Below are 21951 nucleotides of genomic sequence, written 5' to 3' on the forward strand. Positions count from 1 at the left end.
GACATCTATTTGTTCAAACGAGACAGTAAATCCATGTCGGAAACAAAATTACTACTGGACTTGACAAGCCAGGGGAACAAAAGAGCCACGGAAAAGTTAATAAAAAAGGATAAGTGCTCAAATTATCTACTTCAACATTACATTCATCTACAACCAGCGGATGCAATCTCCAGGCTGTATTTCCAGGTCTGATTTATCAAATCTCCTGATCTTGTATGGCTCTTTCATCGTCTGCATTACATCTGCGTACAAGATAAGCACAAATCAGAAGCAAACAGTTAACCGAAGTTGGAGCTTCCTCATAGTTGACACCTAGATAAGGCAAACTATACGAGTTCTGTGATGTCGCCAATTTTGTAATTTAGGTAAAGAATCCTTAACGCAGTAGCTAATACATACCAAGGAAATGAGAGTTCAAATCTAAACAGCCAAAGTAGTTCACTGGCTTTGGGCTCCCAATCAGAATAACACGCTCAAATACCAACTAAATTCTGGTAGATCAAAATTAACTTGACTAAACAGAGGCAATGACGGCCACCTAGCTTAGTCAATTTGAATCATAAGACATTTAATTTCAATGCTCTTTTTCTTTCCACTATAACGGAGTATAGATTAAGGCCGTCCGTATAACCAAATGATACGGAATGCATGAATGTAAATATTTTTGATGTAGAATTCCCATCAAGAAAACTGAAGAAATCCAGGCCTTTTCCCTTAATTAGAGCACAGTTGTCTAAACAGAAAGCTGGGGTATCTATATTAGCATTTACTTTTGTTGTATGCATGATCTAAGTTTCTATATGTAAGTTACGACAATTTTCTGTTCAAGCACTTTGTTTCATCATGGAAAAGTTCTATCGTTTTTTTTTTTTTTTATTTAGTTCTTATCTTCTTGATTCCACCTTTTCATTTCTGATGATAAGACAGTTCTAATTTCCTCACGAAATTTTTAGATTTTGTGAAGAGGTGGTTTTTCCGTAATACCTGATGTTTTCTCATTTGGCACTCTACTCCTGAGTTTAATTGCCAAAAAAGTTTCCGATATTTCTGACGAGGATAGATCTGTAGTATTGTGGGCCAAGGATGGCTGCAAATGGGAAATGTCATGGCATCAAATAGAAAGATCTCTTAAACATGTGCACAAAATCTTCAAGGAAGATCCAGATTACGTGTTTATGATCGATGCTTACAGAATTTTGAGGTTAGGAATGCATTGCATCGAGTTTTGTCCTCCAACAATGAAGGAAGCTCTTGAGTCCTTGCAGGTTTGTGAGTGTAAAGGTAAGGAACTGCAGAAGGGCATTTTGTAACCGGTACTTGCTTAGATTGGTCTTCAAAATGTGGTGGTTTTGTTCACCATATGTCAAAATAGGACTGTGAATTCTTTTTGCTGCAAATAAAACGTCCTGCAGATTGAACTCGTGAACCTTGAGCCCTCCCTGGGGGTTGGGGAAAGTGTGGAAGATGTTATATGTTACTAATTGTGTTCTGTGTAGCCATATGTCACTCATCTCTTTTGGTCAGGGACATAGACATCTTCATATATAGATTGGGTATGTCAGAAACTCTGGTTGCACCTCCATTAATGATTAATATGCCGTGTAGAAAAGTTCGACACTAACTAAAAAGTGTTGGATCCTTGTCATAAAAGCCCAAAAACAATTCCTGTTGTTATTCAGTTTACCATTTTGTTGTGTTTCATCAGCTATCTTCAGCTGCTGCTGCTGCTGCTTGCGGCCGGCAAAACAACTTTGAACAACTTTTGTGTTTAGTTCTTTTCCACTTTTTATTTAATGGTACAGGAATTGTGGACTGTCTGAAGTGGTTGAGTTTTTGCCTAAGGATTTGGGGGAACGCATCGATGCATTTTACGCGATTTCACAATTCACAGCAGCAGCTTAGCTTGTTTTAAAGAATGAATTAGTTTTTAGCCTTTGGGTGAAAGGTAAGGGCAGGGATCTAACCTAAAAAGAATCTCTTTCTCGTGTTCTATAGGGCACTGAATTTCTTGCTTCAAGCATTCCAATCGGCTACGCAGTCACAACTTTCTTTGAAGAAAAACAATAATAGTGCCAATGCAGTAAACAAAACTTTTACTCCAATTGTCACCAACTTTCACGTCAAGCTCATATATACGTCTATTTTTTTCCCATCCCATCTGATCTGATCTGGGCGGTAAACAATAGCATTACTTCAAAACCAAACGGAAGCAAATAAGATTTTAAAATGTGTGTGTGTATATATATATATATCTTCTCCGCCTAAAATCGGCCCCATCAAAAGGAAAAAAAAAAGGCGAAGAAGAAGATGAAGAAAAAGAGCTTCATGCTCTCATGTTTTGAAATTTTGCTCCATAACATTCGGACAGGACTTTAATTACATGCATGCATTCGTCCAAAGTATATTTTCTCTTAATTTGTTGTTTCAGCCTCTTTATTTCTATCAGTTTCTCCTTTTTTTTTTTCCTCTGATATAATTATGAGAAAATTCTTCTTCCTTCTCCACATATACTATCTTGTCTTGTCTTCTACATATTCTTTTGCTCCTTACAAATAGATAGTCAGTCCCCTGCAAGGCTACAAGACAATTTGTAAGGTCAAATCAAACCGGGAATTGCATTTAGGCTTTTGTTGAAGCTGGCTTCAACTGCCAAAGCTTGCTTCATATGCGACCAATCCGTGTAAATTTTAGTCATTTACACCGTTACAGACTTTTGTTTAGCTTAAGGAGTCAACATCATTGGGTCTTCAGCAAATAAAACGTCTTTGAACCAATCGAGGCCGGCCCAGCAATTTTGACTAAACGACAGCCTCTAATCAAGCCTGCTTTGGTAAATTAAAAACCTTCCTCAATTAATTCACCATATCTCACTATTGTGCTGAAATCTATTTTATTTCACCACATATTACATACTCTGTTTTTTATTTTTTTTTCTGTTTTTAATTTTTTTTTTAAAGGTTAACTTACATTGTGCAAATGCACTCCACAGTCCATCCTTCTTCGGTTACTACTAAAATAGTAACTTTTTGTATTCCCTAACATCATTACTGTATCAATCTTCAAGGTATCTAAGTACAATGTGCCATTATTTAGTGTTAAATCCTAGATAATTAGCCTTGGCAACATGAAATTGGTACTCTCAATATTCCTAATTTGCCCATGATGCTTCGGCCGCCAATGCCACATATGCCCCTGATCCATATCGAACGGCACTTTCAGCAGAGCAACCAAGAAACAAAATAACGTTTGAGTTCGTGCACTCCTCTGATAACTACCCTTTCTCCTAGATCGTTGTGCCCTCTTCTCATGTTCCCATCCCCCAGACAGACGCACACTCCCCATTTCTCCTACCACGCAGCCCGCTCTCAGTTTTTGCGTAGCTCAATCTGTTTTCTAAAGCAATTGAAGCTTTGTTAAGCACATGTTACAAATTCCATTTGAATTAATTTAAGAATCCCACAACACCTATATGCAGATTCTTAGTCACCTCTGCTTCTTACTAGCTTTCTGCTCTGTTCTTGAATTACGTAAGAGGGTTTTGCAGTATTTTCTGGGGTTTGTTTTGATGGATTCTCTTACTTGTCTTAGCTCGTACTTGAAGCAATTGAGTTGTAATTCAGAGTTTGGATGTGGGTTTTTGATCTTTTGGAGTTATAAGCAGATTTTAAAAGTATTAGGACTGTTTCTATTATTGGGTTTTGGGCTGAAATTAATAAAGTTCAGATTTTTATGCGATTCTGGTGGAAAGTCAGGTTCTTTGAGGAAGGGGATTTGTGAAACTCATGGTTTCGATGTGAAATGCAGTTCAAAAATTTCATCTTGCAAATTTAAGCCACTGAAGCATGTGCATGATTCAGGTTCCCCTGTAATAGACAAATTGGAAAAAACCAAGCTTTTGAATTGTGACGCTGATGGTCAGTATGAGGCCACCAATGTTTGTAGTGAAGAGTGTAATAAAGGTAATGATGATGGCGATGATGATGAAAACGAGCATTGTGATGAAGATAAGGAAGTTGATGTATTGGCACTGAGAAGATTGATCAAGGCTGAAAGGCGCAGAGCAAATTCGGCTCTGTTGGAACTTGAGAAGGAGAGAATGTCATCTGCCACAGCTGTTGAGGAATCAATGGCAATGATTTTGCGCCTGCAAAATGAGAAGAGTTTAATTGAAATGGAATCTAGGCAGTACAGAAGATTGGCTGAGGAGAAGCTGCTTTATGATGACAACGTTATTAGCTCATTGCAGTGGCTTGTAGAGAGGCATGAATCAGAAAGGGCTGTGTTGGAAGACCAGTTGAGATTATGTGAACAAAAATTAAGGCTTTTCATGAAGAGTAATGAAATGGACGAATTCGAAGAGGTTGAGGAATCTGTAAGCTCTTCCAGCGACATTTATGAAGATGCTCTTGATTTGTTTAGTTCTATTGACATGGATTCATCGCGAGAGTAAGCTTTTCAACAGACATTGAAGCCTTGCCTGTTCTGGGTGGGTTCTAACAGCAACTTCAAGAACAAAGTGGACATGCTGGCAGTTTAAAATTGTGGAACCTCTTATAATGTAATCCATGATGCTATTGTATATGCAATTTGGTAAAGACATTTGACACTTAAATACATTTGCATGTTTTAGATTCGGCTTGCTCTTCGTCATCTCTGTTCTATTTTCCCCTTTTTTCTCTTTGGGATTTGGAAGCAACTGTGTGTGTCAGCAGATGGAAACAAAATGAAAATGCTTTAATGTCAGCATATTGATTGATGGACAATTATTGGACCAACGAGCCCGTTAAATGCTTGCCATCCATCCTGTCATGAATGGGGAGAAATTGTTGTGGTCGGTGGTCCTAACATGTGTTCAGGCACCCTTGGTTTCACATTTTATGACTTATTAAAGGTTGCAGTTGCACTCTAGCTGCACGAGGCACAAAAAATACTTCTCTCCTTTCCTCTCCATTTTCTGATTTTGAAGTTTCAGATCTTGTTTTATAACATTTCCTTTTCCAACACCCCGCAAGGCCCCCCCCCCCCCCCCCAAAAAGGCCCCAACCCCGCCAAAAACAACCGGGGTGTAGTTCCTTTTGCGTGTCCCTGCATTTGGCTTTCCAGCTGCAGTTGTAGTCAGATAATTGGAAGATTGATTTTATTTTGTGATTTTGTAATCTTTCTTTTATGATGATATTGAGGCAGATGAGGGCATTTATTGGAAGGCATGTTTATGGGCTTTTCTTGCACAGACGGAAAATTGCCTCCCATATCATGCTTTATTGTTGTAGAGCTCAGGTTTATGCAGAACAATAAACTCTGCTAAACAAAAGGAAGATTGTGTTTCATTCTAGCATTGGGCAGACCTCTCCTCATAATCATTGGTAAAAAAAAAACTACATTATGATAGAAACTCATGTCGTATTTTTCCCAACTGGATGGAATCCAGATGTTATTCTTCTCTGGCTACTGAATGGAACAGTTGAAGCTGAAGACGCAACTGCCGCTTCAAAGGATCACGGGATTTCTCTATATGTATAATAATGTATCTCCTCCCTGAGGCTAGCTAATAGATTCCCCAACTTAAAAATGTTCATGTTCATGCGTGTTCATGTTCATGCGCCTATCAGCATTTCTACCTGCCATGCCTCTTTTTTTTCCCTTTTGTTTTTTGTGGGGGGGTTTGGTAGAGAGCATAAATTAAAGGAGAAGAAAACAAAGGAAAAGCAAGTTCCCTTTCTGTAACATTTCTTGGCTGATACTCTCACTAGCAGACTCAGTTAATACCAACCATGCTGCAAATTAATGCCAAAGGAATGGCCACTGCTAACAATCATTCAAGGATGTTAAGCTGAAATAGGACATGATATTGTGGTGTTTTGAACTGAAAACTCAGGACGGACGCTACTGAATTCTGGAAAGTTGAGCTGAATAGCAATACTAGTACTAGTACACTATCATGGTTCTAGATGATCTTGAGTGAAAAAGAATGAATTGCTTTTGCAATTCATTTGTTACAGATTGATTATATAGTTTCTCTTTTGAACTGATGCACTGGCACATTCCTTTCTGTGGGGTGGGTTCTGTCATCTCAAACGCCTTTTTTTATCATGATTTTTCCTGTCTGCCTGCCTGAAATTATTGCAAGCAACGTGTCACCTGCAACTGTACACGCCCCTTGGTACTCTCTCTCTCTGATTCATTTCTTTTTCTTTTTCTTTTTTTTTTCAAAACATTCTTTGTTGTGCTCTGTTTTAAAGCTACACTTATATATTCTAGTATTTTTCAGAAGCTGAAAATAACACACACACACACACTCAATCAAAACAAACACAGAAATTAACGGATAAAGCAATCTAAGTAAACCCACAAAGAACCCACCTATTGATTATATATTCTCGTAAATTTCTCAAATTTGGACTAAAACACAAACACCTGTCTGTCACACTACTGTTGGTCCGACGTGCTGTAATGTAACGTCAGACATGATGTGAAGGCTAGACCGAGACGAGAGGCTCTAAGAGTGAGGCCACGAGGCCGAGGGGGCTATGTTTCGGAATATTCTCTCTTCTTTTTCCGATTCAAGTATTTTGGCACCTTGTCCTGAGACCACTGAAAATGGAAGAAGAAAACGACGGGCATTATCGCTATGCTCTATCTGCTTGCTATAGCTAACAAACAATCACCACTTTAAACTTTAAACTAATAATAATAAGTTTCTAAAGCGATGTTCAAATTCTGAAGTCCGCAAGAACACCCCCAACTTATCACGATTTTCCGTTTTAGAAAATTTTTGTGGCTCCGCAATGGTGGTGACAATACATGTTGGTAATTTCTTGGAAAAAATTGACTGTAAATCATCATACTCATAGTTCCAATTCCTTTATGAAATGAAATCAGACTTAAATGTCATGTCATAAGGCTGAGGGCTCTCCTACTGAAATGAAATCAGACTTAGAAAGGTCATGTCATTTTTTAAAAAAAAAAAAAATGTCATCCACCTATTATGTATCAATTATACTTTTATGTTGTGCTAGAAGTCTGCATTTGGGTTGCTATTTTCAGAAATTTTTGTACAAAAACGTGCTGTAGTAATTTGATATATGTGAGGTAAAAATGTATTAATTGGAAATTATGTTCGCGAAAAATGTATAAAATTTTGGAGGAAAAATGACAATCCAAACAAGGTCTAAAACTTTTGTCTCTTTTGTTGAATCGTGGGAAACATATCAAGGTTAATGTGATTGGTGAGAATTCTAAAACGACTACAAATATGAAATAAGCACTTTTATATTGGTAGACATAAAAGAGATTAAATTCTTAATTAAGGTGAGGGAGGAATGAAAAAAAAAAAAAAGAGGAAGAAGAGAGAGAGAGAGTGATTGAGTTTGGGATTTGCGCGCAACCAGCAAATACTTCAGTTGGTTAAATTTTAGGGATAATTGCAGAAACCTCCCCTGAGGTTACTAATCCTTTGCAAATTTAGTCCAAACGATTAAAATATTATTTTAGGGAGCAAAATTAGAATTTTGTACCAGATTTGCCATTTGTGCTACATATCCAATGAACGACAAAGTACTATAAATTAATTAACAATTAATAAACTTTAAAGAGTATAATTTATGGGCAAACATGCATTACTCATTTAAAGTGCCGGCTCTTTACGGGTATTTTACTTTCAAATATTTAATTTATGATAAATATATCAATATTTGTAAGTAAAATTTAAAAATTATTATAGCAATATTCTTGCAAAAAGAAAATTGATAGGTTATTTATTTAATATAAATTAAATATTTTTAAAAAAATGGCTCATAAAGTATTAATTTTTTATGATTTTCATCCATTACACAAGTAAAGTATTAGCTCTTTATGTGCATTTTATTCTAAATCATTTAATTTATGTTAAATACATAAATGTTTATAACTAAAATTGAAAAAGTGTTATATTAATATTTTTACGAAAGAGAGATTGGTAGGTTTTGTATTTAACAAAAATTAAATATTTAAAAGTAAATACAAATCTGTATTTGAGTGTAAATATTTGTATTAAATTAAATGTTTGAAAGTAAAATATACTTAAAGAACCGGTACTTTAAATATTTACCGGCTCTTTATAGGCAAATACGCATTATTCATTTAAAGTATCAATTTTTTACGGATATTTTACTTTCAAACATTTAATTTATGATAAATATATCAATATTTGTACGTAAAATTCACGGCTGCGGACAGGACTTTGTTACTTTCAAACCTTGAGCACGGCTGCGGACAGGACTTTGTTACTTTTTGACCTTGCTGACTTTTTCAAAAAAAAATTTTAATTTATAATGCGGCCGTGCGGATTTTTGTTTTTGTTTTTACGTATAATCTAAGAAATTAGCCACATTTGGAAGTTCTAATAGGAAAGAAATGAAGGGATTGACACCCTTTCAACATTCGAAAATCAGTTAGCCCGGAAAGCGTGAGAGAGGAAAGTAAGTAAATATTTTAATATATCAATTTTATCCTTATAAAGATTGTAATATAATATTAATATTTTCTTACATTATGTGAATTTCAAACTTTAAGGGTACTTATGTAAAATAGAATCGACCCTTGTTTGGAAGTCAAGTTTTTGATCAAATTTGTCTGTTATAAGTTTTTTAAGAACTTTAGTTACAGATTAATAACTTCAAAAAAATTTTCAAAATTTTTAAACTATACACTTTAAAATATTAAAAAAATACACTTCAAAATTTTTTTAAAAAACTTTTACAGTAAATTACAGTAAAATTTTAGATAAACATTCAAAAAACTCACATTTTAAATGGGGCAAAATTATTATTCTTTTCCTCTGACTTCTCTTTACTCCCAAATAAAAGAAAATTTTCTCTCCAAAAACCCCCAAACGACAACGTGAAGAGATATTTCTTTTCTTTTCTTTTCCATCCCAAACTTGCTATTAGTGTGCTTTTAAGTTTTAACGGCGCTGGTCTCAAATCTCAATTCTGTCGTTTTTGTACAACGCGCGATATCACCTCATTACACATTTTTTTGGCTTTCATACAGGCACAATTTAGACATCGCGCTCCGCGACACAAAATCGAAAACGGGAAAAAAGAAGATACAAATAAAAGCGGCACTCTGATTTATTCCAATACTCGAACAATTGAAGCAGAGGAACAGAAATGCATATACATTCATTCATTCCCATTACAGCCACCACTAGGCAGTAGCAAATACAATTAAACAGACTTAAAGCCGTCAGTCGTCACCGTCTCATCACGGCCGTGTTGCCGTCGCCGGTAAAGTGCAGTACCCTATCTTTTAAACTGATTTTTCGAAGTTGTTTAATGATCAAAGGAAATTTTATTTGGAAAATTTAATTGAAATGTGGTGAATTTTTTTTTCCCTGTAAAGCCTTGAATTTTCCGCCAAAATTTCTGCACTTTTGAGTTTAAAGTTGCGGTTGTGCAATTTCGAATATAGATAGTACTGGCTTTTTCAGGTTTGAGAAAATCGAAGTTTTTTGTGAAAAGAAATTTTATGTTTTTACATTTTTTAGGGTTCTGATGTTGTTTTTGCAGATACTTTCTGGGCGAAGTTCGTTTTGCTTTTGGGCTTATTATTTATTTATCTGCTTACTGTTATACTTTTAGCATTATCAGCTTCTCTTAGGTTTCATTTTAGTTATGGAGCTCCCAGTAGTTTCATTGACACTGTAACAGGAACTTAGGCTGTTTTTTGGTTCGTTTAGAGAATTGGAATTGTTATCCCATATATATTAAAAAAAATATTTCTCTCTTAATGAAAATGTTGACATTTGGCGGCAGATAGGAGTGTGGTCTCTGGCTTAGGTAGGACGGATTGCATGAAGTGTGCGTTTGTTCCATGCCTGTCTGTTTTTCTTATTCTTTCCATTTTAAATAGGCAGAAAAATATGTTCATTACAGGAAAAGTAATCAATTGTGCATGGTAGACGTGGTTCAGGAATGAGACAAAAGGGGAAAATGCATATACTTCTCTTCCAAGTAAATTGACGCATAAGGTTAAAGTGTATGCTTAAATCTCTGCCAGGGTCGTAGTAACTGCAAACAGCTCATATGGATTGCTTTTGTTTTTTTTTTCCCCTCCTTTATATTCATCCCTGTTGTCAGATTAACAGAAAATGGGGGTTTTAATTGGAAAGATAATTTACTCGGACAAATTATTATCTTTTTTTTCCCTTTCATTTTCCTTTCTTTTTCTCCAATCAAGGAGTGACCTTTGAAGTTAGTGCTATGCTTGATTGATTCCAGACTTTGTTTCTTTGATAGTGATGGCAGCCTGTAAAGCTCAAATTGGTTTGAAGAAATAATGGAGAAGATTCATAAGTTATAACTGGCTTTAAGCTGATAGAAGTTTGAGGCTGTATCAGGTAACTTGACGAATGAATCCTTGAGCTTCTTGGAGTCTGCTGATCTAATTTTTTTTTAAAATTTTTATTATCTAACCATGGGTATGAGATAAAAGAACAGTGAGAGGAATAAAGAACCAAAGTTTGACTCTTATTTGAAGATGCCATTCACATCGAACAAGGGGAAACTTGGGCTCTCTCCAGCACTTCCACTGCATTAACCCATCTTTCCCTGCTCTTGGTTCACCAGCTGGATGTCTTCTGACTAATTAGTTGCTCTGTACCTTTTACTGTTTATATAAAAATTGGGGAAGGGGCAAGCAATAATTCTGGTTTCAGCTAGTCAGAATATTACATTGGAGAATGGTGTGTATTGTCTTCATTTCCAAATTCTGAGTATTTGTTACCTTGTTATACTTTACAGGGATTAGGCAGAGCATTATAATATTCAGATGCTGAAGTTTGCTGGATGACTTGTCTCAGTTTTACTTACAACTTGTTTTTGTTTTCAATGATAGGTCATGACTAGTTACATGGAGTTAAATGATACCCTCCAGATGCTTCCACCTCCACCCGGGAGCTTCATTGATCGTGAAGAACTTATTCAACATGTTGGGGAGTTTGCTTTGTCCCAGGGATATGTTGTTACTATTAAACAGTCTAAGAAGGACAAAGTGGTAGTGCTTGGATGTGACAGAGGAGGTGTTTATAGAAACAGACGTAAACCTGTTGATGAGTCCTCTGGTGAACTTGCTCGCAAAAGAAAAACTGGTTCACGGCTCACAAACTGTCCTTTTGAACTTGTGGGTAAGAAAGAAGATGGCTTATGGGTACTCACTGTTAAGAATGGTTCTCACAACCATGAAGCCCTCAAGGACATATCTGAGCATCCCTCTGCTCGTCGCTTCACAGAAAAAGAAGTCATGCTAATTAAGGAGATGACAGAAGCTGGTCTGAAACCACGCCAAATTTTAAAGAGACTAAGACAAAGCAATCCAGAGCTTTTGTCAACACCAAAGCATGTTTACAATGTCAAAGCCAAGCTGCGACAAGGAAATCTTACAGGTTGAGCCTCCTGTCATACCCTTTTGCGATTTCTCACGTTTAGGACTCTTTTATTTTCTTTTTCATTCTGGATGTTGTACTGATCATTACACCGAGTGCTCCTCTCTCTCTCTCCGCCCCTCGCATTTTTGTTACATGGTAATTTTCTTACCTGTATACTTGTTGCTTACAGTAGAAATTAGTTTGATATCTCTCTGGTTAAACTGCTACATGTCTTGTTTACTCGAAAGTTTATTTGGGTGGGAAAAGCAAAGAGTATCATATGTATATGTGTGTAGTAATCATCGAGTCAACAACCTAGAGTTATAGGGTGTAGACTGAAGATGTATGTCCAGGGAGTTATCTTCTCAAATCAATGATGCTGTGTATTGCCGAATTACTTCTGCATAGTTAAAGTTATCTACTTTGTGCTTTAATCATGCTGCATACCTTTCAGTTTGGAGCCTCATGAGCTCAAGTGAACAGAATGAACTACAGCTCTTCAGATTGCTTGATCCTTTAAAATTCATAATGATAATTACGTACACTATACCTGCCCATTTGAATGTTAAGTTCTACTTGAGCACATTTGTTTGTCTTGATCTGCAAAGCTCCTTTGCGAGATCCTGAGCTCTGCAATTGTAGAATTTTGTTGAGAATATCAAACCTTTCTTGGTTAGTTGCCCTTGTTTTATTGCAAGATGTGGCTGACATGTGGAGTAATCTAGTTGAGTTAGATCTGCCTAGTTAACTTGGGTTTATTTATCTTCATACTGCAGTGAGGAGATTAAAAACATTAAGACCTCAAGCATCTGTTGAGGGTAACTCTCAGCCTTCAACAACTAATGAGCCATCATGGAGGAAACGATATCCTCCGGTAAGCTTTGCACTAGTCAATCAACAATGTTGTACAACAACCTTGAGATTTTCCTTTTTGGATGCATGAGAAATGTGTCAATTGTTATAGTTTTAGCTTATGACTGTTCTGTTGTCAAGGTTGGTTACAATGAGTTAACTGGGGCCTAAATGAGTTGATAGTTTGTTTAGTTCTGATTCATTTGTTCCATTGGATTGCATGCTTGTCTAGAATGGTATAAAAAGTTGCTTCTGTAGCTTATGCTAAATACAGGATCTTGTCTAGTCCAATTTAACATTTTGTCAAGAATCATAGTCTCACAGCGTTTTTTGCAATATTAACATGAACATATTTGCTGGTCACACAAGAATAATGTACTTAGGCAATCAATTGCAAATTTAGACTCCAAAAATTATGCAGGAATGACATTAGAAGTCCAGATTTTCTGTTCCGATGTTCCCATATCCCGTTTGTGAGTGTTTTTAACTTGTATGTCTTGGAACTATATTGTTTCATGCATATTTGTTAATGCTATAGTTTTTGAACATCATGACTTTTGTAAGTGTATATTTCATTGTGAAAGATTTGAAATTGATAACCGCTTATGTTCAAAGTACGATCGTAGGGCAATTCATTCCACAACCCACCATAATTTTCTAACTGTATATGTAGGAATAAACGTCATGAAGTTTACAACACATTCTGAATACACTGTCCAACTCAACCTCCAAATTTGATTGTTAAATAATAAGCAGCTATATAGTTGTATATGGTAGTTCATTTACTCTGACTAATTTTTCCATTGATGCTTTGTGATTGCTCTAACATTTTGTTTCTTTTTGCCATCTCTTTTTTGTATGATGAAGGACTTCAAAAGCCTAAAAAATTATTACACAAAAATCAACACCTGCACGAGTATTTGTTTCATGTGGAGTGATATGGTGTACTGACTTTGGGTTTTGGGCTATGCAAGCACTTATTTCTCCCCTACTTTGTTTTCTGAGTGAGTCAGCTTGGACTCGTGATTAAGCTTCACTAGTCAATTGGACGCTCTCAGATGCCATAATGAAGCAATTTGTAGATACAAAATATGACTAACTATCAAATTGATTGTTCCGTTTAACTGTAGTCATGGTATATTGTCGTATGGATCTTTTAAGATGAACCTTTCCTACAGAAGGAAGATGATCTCTTGCTCCATCAGTTCTGCAGCCTCCTTACTTTCACTCTCTGAAAATGTTATATTTCCTGATTCCAAGTCCAAAAAAATAATATACTTCTTTTCTTGGTTCGTTCATTCTTTGTGTCTCAATTATCGAATTGCAAGTGTTCTTTCTTTGCCTGTCAATTGTCGAAGTGCAAGTGGATGTTTATAAGTTGTGCGATGTAATATACTTTACTTTGAAAAAGTAGAGGATGATGTGGGGTTAAAATATATGTTGTGATGGATTGCTTGTTTCTTGGTATGTTCTGCAGAGGGTACCTAATCTGATTGGTGGTAGGTTTGTTGACTCTCAATCATCAATATCCATTGACGTTATAAACCCTGTAAGTTCAGATAGCTCTAATCTCTCTCTCTCTCTCTCAGATTAATCAATGAATTCATCAAGAAAAGTACTTGTCTTGGGGAAAAAGGATTAGAAATTGTCTTACTAAGATACACAGTTAATGCAGATTGCTGATGTTGTCCATTTGGCCCAATAAATTTATAGCCTCAAATTGAATTTTACCTATCATATTTACCAAGTTAGTTTGTTGCCTTTCTTATTTTTTATAGTGTTATTTATCTATGAAGTGTTGACAGGCAACACAGCAAGTGGTATCACAAGTCCCTTTGACAACTGCTGAGGAATTTAAGGCTGCTGTTTTCGCAGCAAAAAGAGCTTTTCCCTCGTGGCGGAACACACCTGTCACAACACGTCAACGCATTATGTTCAAGCTTCAAGAACTCATCCGAAGAGATGTCGTATGTTTGCTTGATTCTTTTGGATACTATCAGTTACATCATAATTTTTCGCTAACTGAGGAACGTATGTCCTTTAGGAGAAGATTGCCCTTAATATTACGACCGAGCAGGGAAAGGCGTTGAAGGATGCATATAATGATGTGGATCGTGGGCTTGGTAAGTGCATTTTCTGTCCTTGGTTCTTCATTTAGATCTTGACTCAGGAGACTGTTGGACTTGAGTGGAATTTGCAGTTCCGTTGTTTAGGGTAATAAATTTTGAGGAAAGTTGGGTTTAGTAGACCTTGAATTTCTACCATTGAGATCACTCCAAAGATGGTTGGATTTCTTTGCAGTATATCTAATATTTAAGATATTGTTTTATCTTTTGGCTTCATTAACTTTTCTCAAAAGAAAATAGAAAATAATTGATTCCATTCACCTTTTGTGATATATACCAGGTGTTAAAGTGGAACGGGTAGAAAGTTTTTATTTACTTTTATTTGCTGGATTTCTTTAGCTGAAAGGTTTTTCTTCAGATTGGTGTTCAGATAAACAATATTCTTATTTGAACAGTGAGCTGTTTGCACCATAAAGTTTGAATTTTCTTCTGTAGAGGTGGTGGAACATGCTTGTGGAATGGCAACTCTGCAGATGGGCGACTTTGCATCTAATATATCTAACGGGATTGATTCTTACAGTATTAGAGAGCCTCTGGGTGTTTGTGCTGGGATTTCGCCTCACAACTTTCCCGCAATGATTCCATTATGGGTAAGCTTTTCATGTCTCTTGAATTTTGCCTGTGTAACCTACATCTTCTTGCTTACACTGTTCAATTGTTTGTGAACTATGGATTTATGACTGTTTCTGTTGTTTACTGTTGACTATATCCTGCAAAAATGTGAGAAAGCCTATTTGAGATGGACAGTGTTTCCTATGTTTGTATGTTGGTTGACTGCTTCAACTATTGTTTTCAGTGTATTGCAATTCCATTGTTAATCCATGATTTTGTATTATCTGTCTTTTACAGTGATTCTGTTCTTGTGGTTTTCAAACTTGCTGCAGATGATTCCAATTGCAGTTACATGTGGCAACACCTTCATATTGAAACCATCAGAGAAAGCTCCAGGTAATTATGTTTTATTGCATAAACATCATAGCTGCAGCAATATAGAGGAAACCTTTTATAACTAACAACTTAAAGCTTTAAGTGGAAATGCTGGATCCATTTGTTAAAGACCTCCCTATATGATATTAGCTACCACTTTCCAGTTTCAAGCTGATTCTGAAGTGTTTGTCCCAATACTCATTGATTGCATTTGCATTGTTTTCACATCTGTTTTCTGATTTCCCTTTCCTGTTTGAATGCATTATTGATTTTTTCTAGCTGTGCTTGGTCATAAAATTTACATTTTCTCATTTTTCAATACTGCAGGGGCTTGTATGCTACTTTCCGAACTAGCAATGGAAGCTGGTTTGCCTAATGGTGTCCTCAATATGGTTCATGGCACAAATGTAAGATTGACTATTTTGTTAGCAGGCTGTGTTGGTTGTTTCTTGGTTTCATCAAAATCTAAAAAGAGTGAAAAAAGATTATTTGCTTCTATTTTACACAGCAGTGGAGATATTCTGTTTTGTATTCTAATTCCACTTGTTTTATCTAAGATGCTTTTGTTTACAGCTACTACAAGTGAATTATTGTGGTTATGCCATTTTCCTTTTCTGCAATCCCCATAACTTTATTTACATTGCCCCATTTGCTTATGTCCAGGTTGATAGTTTCTGTAGTCATGATTCATGACCATTATGTTTCTGCAATACATCATACTTCTCTTTCTGTGCAGGATATTGTCAATGCCATCTGTGATGACGAGAATATAAAAGCTGTATCTTTTGTTGGTTCAGATGCCGTGAGTTTCCTCCCAGTACTTCTTAGATGGCTACCTCCATATTCGATGTAAAAATGTTGCACTAAGTTCTTTAGCTTCAGATTTTATTCAAAAATTCTTCCCGTTTTACATATTCTAATCTGCTACAACTATGGCTGCATTCCTGTTACATGACATTGGTTTGCTTTTACCAATGTTTTCCTCACCTTCAGCTGCTTAGTGAATTATTTGCCTAGTTATGGCCATTTTCTATGAATGTGGCTGTGAGGTTTTAAATTATTACCCTGATCTATCTGTTGTATCTGTATTTCAAGGCTGGGAGGTACGTTCATGAAAGAGCATCAGCTAGTGGTAAACGCATTCAAGTAAGTGGGTCTTTTTTTATGCCAGTGACTGTTTTACTCCAGTCGCGGAAAAGTGTTGAAGTTGTAATCCTTTGGTTAGTCGATAATTCTTTATAGGCCAACATTGGAGCCAAGAATTTTGCAGTTGTCATGCCTGATGCAAATGTGGATGCTACTCTGAATGCTTTAGTTGCTGCTGGTTTTGGAGCTGCTGGACAAAGGTGTACGGCAGTTAGCACGGTGATTTTTGTTGGAAGGTCAAAGTTATGGTATTATTGGCTCTTGCTTTCTTCCCTTCTATGTTCATTTTTATGTTTACATGATTCATCCTCATTGCCGTCTGATCTAAATAATTGGCTTTGCATCTTATTTGGAGTTCATCATAAATCCACTCTCATAACCACTAGGGCTAGCCCAGTAACTGCTGGTAGAATGTTAGAAGGCTGACAGGCTTGTGTATAGGGGTTTCAAATGCCTCCTCCCTCCAGTTGCCTACGTGTACCAAAGAAAAATATTCTTGCTCTTATCCAGCCTCCCGTTTTACCGAATTATGCAGGTATAGAGGGTTTTGGTCCGACTCAATCTGTAAAAGAATGGCAGAATGCTTTCCTGTCTCATATCTTTTCTATTCGAGGATCATAAGCTGAACCTAAGTTAGAATTGCAGAGCTGTCAATTCATTTGGAGGGTCAAATAAGATACAATAACAACCTTAATTCTTGTACTTAAGACTGACACTTGTCATGACAAGTCTGAAAGTTGAGTAGAACCATATTTTTGGGAAATTGTTCATGTAAGTCCCCTTGAAGTGACCTTGAATCAGCCCCACCCCCCCCCCTTTCTTTGACCATGAATGGATGACTGTACGCTGTGAGGTATGGCTATCAGGTCACTATCACTAGCTTTTAGTTGGGCAATGCATCTAGCTTATGCAGACAATGAAGGTAAAGACTTAAAAAAGATAATATCTAAGTGCATCACAAGTCATGAATCCTCCTTTATGTAGGTCCAACCGTGCAGCATACAGTGCTCAAGATGTATAAAATACTTAGTTCTATTACATTTGGCTGGTTTGATAAGATGAAGGCAAATTACTTGGTTTGTGTTTAAGTTCTTCTATTGCCCAAAAACTATCTACATATTTGATCTGGGTAACAACTTTGGCCTGAACTGAAATGTGGAAAACCAATGGAATAGCCTACAATTAGTATTTGCACTTCGAAAGGTGTTCTTTTTTGAACTTAAAATCAAATGTCTGGTGAAGAGTAATGGACTAAAACCTTTAGGCCATGTACTTGTAGAAGATACAGTTGATGTATCGTTTATTCTTGAAAGAGCTATATCCCAGGAGATGCCACTGTTCTTGTTCTTTTGTTTTTATTTTATATTGCTGCTTAAATTTTTTAGAACTTGTACATGTTATCATTGTTCTCCTAAAGTAAAGATCTTTGTTCTGCCGTTGCTTAAAATTTAAAGCCTATTGAACTTAGAGAATTTTGTTTGCTCTTGCTTTTCGTGTTTTCCACCTGAGGGGACCCGCTGTAGTTGGCTGAATTTTCAGTGGATAAAACTTGGCTTACATGTATAGTATATGTAATTTAGGTACTCCATAGCACAAACTCTTTCCATGGCTATTGAAATTTCTTTGGACTTCTAATGCTTCTAAAGTTGAATATATCAACTTCATGGCTGTGGAAGGATCTTCATGGTGGATATTGGTGCATAATTATGATGGACAATGTGATGGCACTTCTCAGGGAAGACAAACTGGTGGAGAGGGCCAAAGCACTTAAAGTAAATGCAGGAACTGAACCTGATGCAGATGTTGGCCCAGTGATTTGCAAGCCGGTGAGCTCATATGTTGTCCATTGCATAATTTCCTCCTCCATGAATTTTGAAGAAAATAGAAATTGGGTTAAATTGAAGACTTGGAATTGACTTATGGCTTTCTTTTCCTTCACATTGATGTGCTGTTTTCCTGGCACAAGCAAGTTTTCTGTAATCCATTTATGTGGGCTTTGAGCTATCTTATTACTACTCTTTTTGACTGAGTTGTGCTTATTTGCAAGAACTGCCAAATATCTATAGGTCAAGGAACGGATATGCAAATTGATCCAAGCTGGTGTTGATGATGGAGCCAGATTAGTTCTTGATGGGAGACAAATTGTGGTACGTGTGTATCATTTGCTTATGTACTTGATTAGCACCAGAATGTTTGCACAACAATGTACTGTGCATATGCTGAAGGCTGAAAACAGTCTCCAATTGAAAATCTGAATTAGAAAATGAACAGAACATCTGCTTATCAAGGATCTTTGAACCTTGAGGATAGGTGGCTCATCTGGTGTCTCTCGAGCATAGAAATTTACCTTTTTGTATCATGTTTTTCTTCTACAAGTTTCTGGAATCTGCATTTTAGAAATCCAGTGTCAATTAGGAGAATAAATCCTTGCCGAATGGAACACGGGTATTAACTTTTGGAAGCACAGTAGCTTTCTTTTTCTTAATTTCAAGGAACCAATATGAAAAGAGTAAGAGGGCATCTGAGTAATATAGTGCTCGATAATGCTTCTATTGTTTCCTTTTATTCTTCAAAAAGGCAAACTAATGACATGAAATTTTGCCCAGAGATGTAGGAATGCAGATCGTCATAGAGAGTCTCAGTTGTACCTTTGTCTGTAATTTCAAAGAACCAATATGAAAGAGCAAGATCCGAGTAGCATAGTGTTCAGTAATTCTTCAATAGTTTCTATCAAATTATCAAGAGCAAACTGATTACATGAAGTTTTGCAGGGTGTGTGTGTGTGTTCTGAATATGAAGAAAGTTAAAACATCTGAGCTTATAAGAACAGGCATGATTGTTAGATATGTAGAAGCATACAAATTGGGGCTAGCATTCCTCGAGACAATATTATTGTTGTTATTGCCTCAATTTGATAGGTAATTGGGGGAAAATATTTGTTTTAGCAAGCCAACTTTTTATGTGTTAAGACATTTTATTGTGCAGTTCTTTTCTTCCCCTCTATTTTCAGATCTATGTTGGTTTACTTATGTTTACCTTTTCCATGGATGACAAACAGGTTCCACAATTTGAGCTGGGCAATTTTATTGGTCCATCAGTCTTGTTTGATGTCACAGAGGACATGGAAATCTATAAGGTGTAATATTGCATGATTCCACCACTTTAATTGGTCCATCAGTCTTTGTTTGTTTTTAGTGTAAAGAAAAAGAAAGAAAAAATAAGCTAATAATTTATCTTGGCCTATGCAGGAGGGAGTGTCTGGTCCAGTTCTCCTGTGTATGCAGGTTCGTCTATCATTGCTCTTATACTCCTATTTGAAGTTTTTATTTTTGTTTTTGTGGCTAAAGTTTCATTAAAAAAATGCAATTCTGTTAACATTTGTATCCCTCCCTTGGCTTTTTTCTGCAGGCCAATAGCTTAGACGAGGCCATTAACATTATCAACAGAAATAAGTAATTTTTTTTTAATAGTTTCTCTTTTTCGACTAATAGTTTCAATTCTTCAGGTCTTGCTACGAATATGTCTATTGCGTTCCTTAGTGCATTCTTCCTGTCTTATTTGAGACTCTTTATTGGAGCAGATATGGCGTTGGAGCTTCTATATTTACTGCATCTGGTGCAGCTGCAAGGAAATTCCAGGCTGAAATCGAGTCTGGGCAGGTACATGTGTTTGCCTTTTTAGATGTTGACTCTTGGGACTCTGGGAGCTTGAAAATATAAGTAGAATTTGAGGCCTGAGGAAGCTCCAAATTTGTGAAGATAGTTTGCTCTTTCATTACAATCTCAAGTGGAAATTTATCTTCAATTTGCAAAACATTTGACTCTCAATTAACTGAAGTCAAGTCAAATTATTGAAGTAGTTGTGAAATTTTAACACTAAAAGCATATCCCTGGCCATCAGTGAAATTTCCTTTCCCTTAAAGTTTACATATACCATCACTTGACTCAGGTAGGAAATTTCTTTGTGTTGATTTTAAGTTATCATCAATTGACTCAGGTTGGCATAAATGTTGCGGTTCCTGCTCCATTGCCATTTGTTTCGTTCACTGGGTCCAAGGGTTCTTTTGCCGGAGATCTGAATTTCTATGGTAAACCATCATATCTTCTTTTACAGTTTGATATAATAGCTTTTACATGCTAGGTTGGAGGGTCTTGGTTCTGGGCCACCGGTAAAGAAAGCCTTTTCAACTTACAGGCAAAGCAGGAGTTCACTTCTACACACAGATCAAAACTGTGACTCAGCAGTGGAAGGATTTTCTTAATGGCGATGGGGCATCTGCAGAATTTCCGTCACAGGATCTCCTAGGGTTGACACCAACAATGCAACCACCAGATTTTCCAAGTAATGACACAGTATCTTTGGGATTAAATTCAAGGGATTTCTCAAATGGTGATGGAGCATCTCTGGGGTTGAATGACGGAGAATTTTCGAGTAGTGATGGGGAATCACTGCCAGAAAAACATTCAAAGGATGTTATACCCAACAGTGGTGACGGAATTTCCCCAACAGTGTCACCATCGAATGGACTAAACTGGACTCTCAATTTTTAGCACCGTCATTGTTCTTCATTTCTAATTCTGAGCGTGTACTTCATTTTCATAGTTGTGGAAGTATATTTTCTGCTAAATTTAGGTCCTTTTCTTGATTTAAAATAAAAGGAAAGAAATAAAAACTGAGGTACTGTTGACTTTTATCTTTAGTTCCAACTTCAAAATTTGAACTTAAGTCTGGGCAGGACACTTTCCAAGTCGGATAAGTAACTTGTTGCCTGAGATTTTTACGTTGTCTGAAACAGTTCCGTGCTGCAATGCTCCACTGGTGTCAAAATGGAGGCTAATTCCTTAAAATATATGTAAAAAAAAAAAACAATCCGCCAAATGGACCTCTGACACGGGATGTTTTTCATTTTATACGTGCCGTGCTGATTCAGCACGACCGCATAATTAAAATCCCTCACCCGGCCAACCACACTGGCAAATGTCTGCAAAAAAAGACAGATGTCTGCAGAAAGAGCTCAGTCGTAGCCGTGTTGACTGGGCAGGGCTGCCGCTGGCACAAAGCCTGTTGGAAAAGAATCCCTCGCAATAAGTTGAATTGGGGTTGCCATCCCACATCGGTTCGGGCGGGATTGGGTTTGGGTTTATAAGTTCCTGGGAGGATCTCAAAAGTTGTGAGCTTTTGAGGTTTCTTCTAGAATCTAAGTTTATAAAAGTCGAATTTCTAACTTTTGTTAGAAAAGGTCAAGAGGCACTAAGTTGAATTGGCAACTGGTTTCGGACTTATATCGCTTTAGTTGGTAATAGAGGTGGCAAAATGGGCGGGATGGGCGGGATTTGCTTGGGTTTGAGATGGAACCGAGTCATATGGGTTTGGGCCAAACCTTACCCATATGTGTTTTGGGACTAACTTGGGCGGGATCATTTTGGGATGGGTTTAGATTGATCCCGCCCAATACCCAAATCCATTTCCTACATATTTTTTTTCCTTTAATTCATT

General features: G+C 36.6%; 2 protein-coding genes across 4 annotated transcripts; both read left to right on the forward strand.

Moving 5' to 3' along the window:
* The first annotated feature begins 3171 nt into the window (after window positions 1-3171).
* LOC140035162 (uncharacterized) lies at window positions 3172-4633 on the forward strand. Its single transcript, XM_072074963.1, has one exon. It carries the CDS (start codon window positions 3470-3472, stop codon window positions 4448-4450), a length of 981 nt encoding a protein of 326 aa, XP_071931064.1. The 5' UTR covers window positions 3172-3469; the 3' UTR covers window positions 4451-4633.
* A 4307-nt stretch (window positions 4634-8940) lies between these two features.
* LOC113726574 (methylmalonate-semialdehyde dehydrogenase [acylating], mitochondrial) lies at window positions 8941-21148 on the forward strand. Of its 3 annotated transcripts, none has more exons than XM_072074964.1 (21): window positions 8941-9266; window positions 10260-10378; window positions 10876-11422; window positions 12181-12278; window positions 13734-13805; window positions 14062-14223; window positions 14301-14379; window positions 14818-14972; window positions 15267-15330; window positions 15637-15716; window positions 16046-16111; window positions 16405-16455; window positions 16552-16703; window positions 18191-18281; window positions 18522-18602; window positions 19514-19591; window positions 19704-19739; window positions 19864-19907; window positions 20036-20114; window positions 20452-20542; window positions 20650-21148. In XM_072074964.1, the coding sequence occupies exons 3-21, from the start codon at window positions 10879-10881 to the stop codon at window positions 21003-21005; spliced, it is 2379 nt and encodes a 792-aa protein (XP_071931065.1). In that variant the 5' UTR covers window positions 8941-9266; window positions 10260-10378; window positions 10876-10878; the 3' UTR covers window positions 21006-21148. The 3 variants fall into 3 exon arrangements, with proteins under 3 accessions (XP_071931065.1, XP_027106164.1, XP_027106163.1); XM_027250362.2 differs by having other exon boundaries at window positions 8942-9266; window positions 10278-10378; XM_027250363.2 differs by lacking the exon at window positions 10260-10378.
* Window positions 21149-21951: the final 803 nt, after the last annotated feature.

This window comes from Coffea arabica, chromosome 2c (genome assembly GCF_036785885.1).
Source record: "Coffea arabica cultivar ET-39 chromosome 2c, Coffea Arabica ET-39 HiFi, whole genome shotgun sequence".
NCBI lineage: Eukaryota > Viridiplantae > Streptophyta > Magnoliopsida > Gentianales > Rubiaceae > Coffea > Coffea arabica.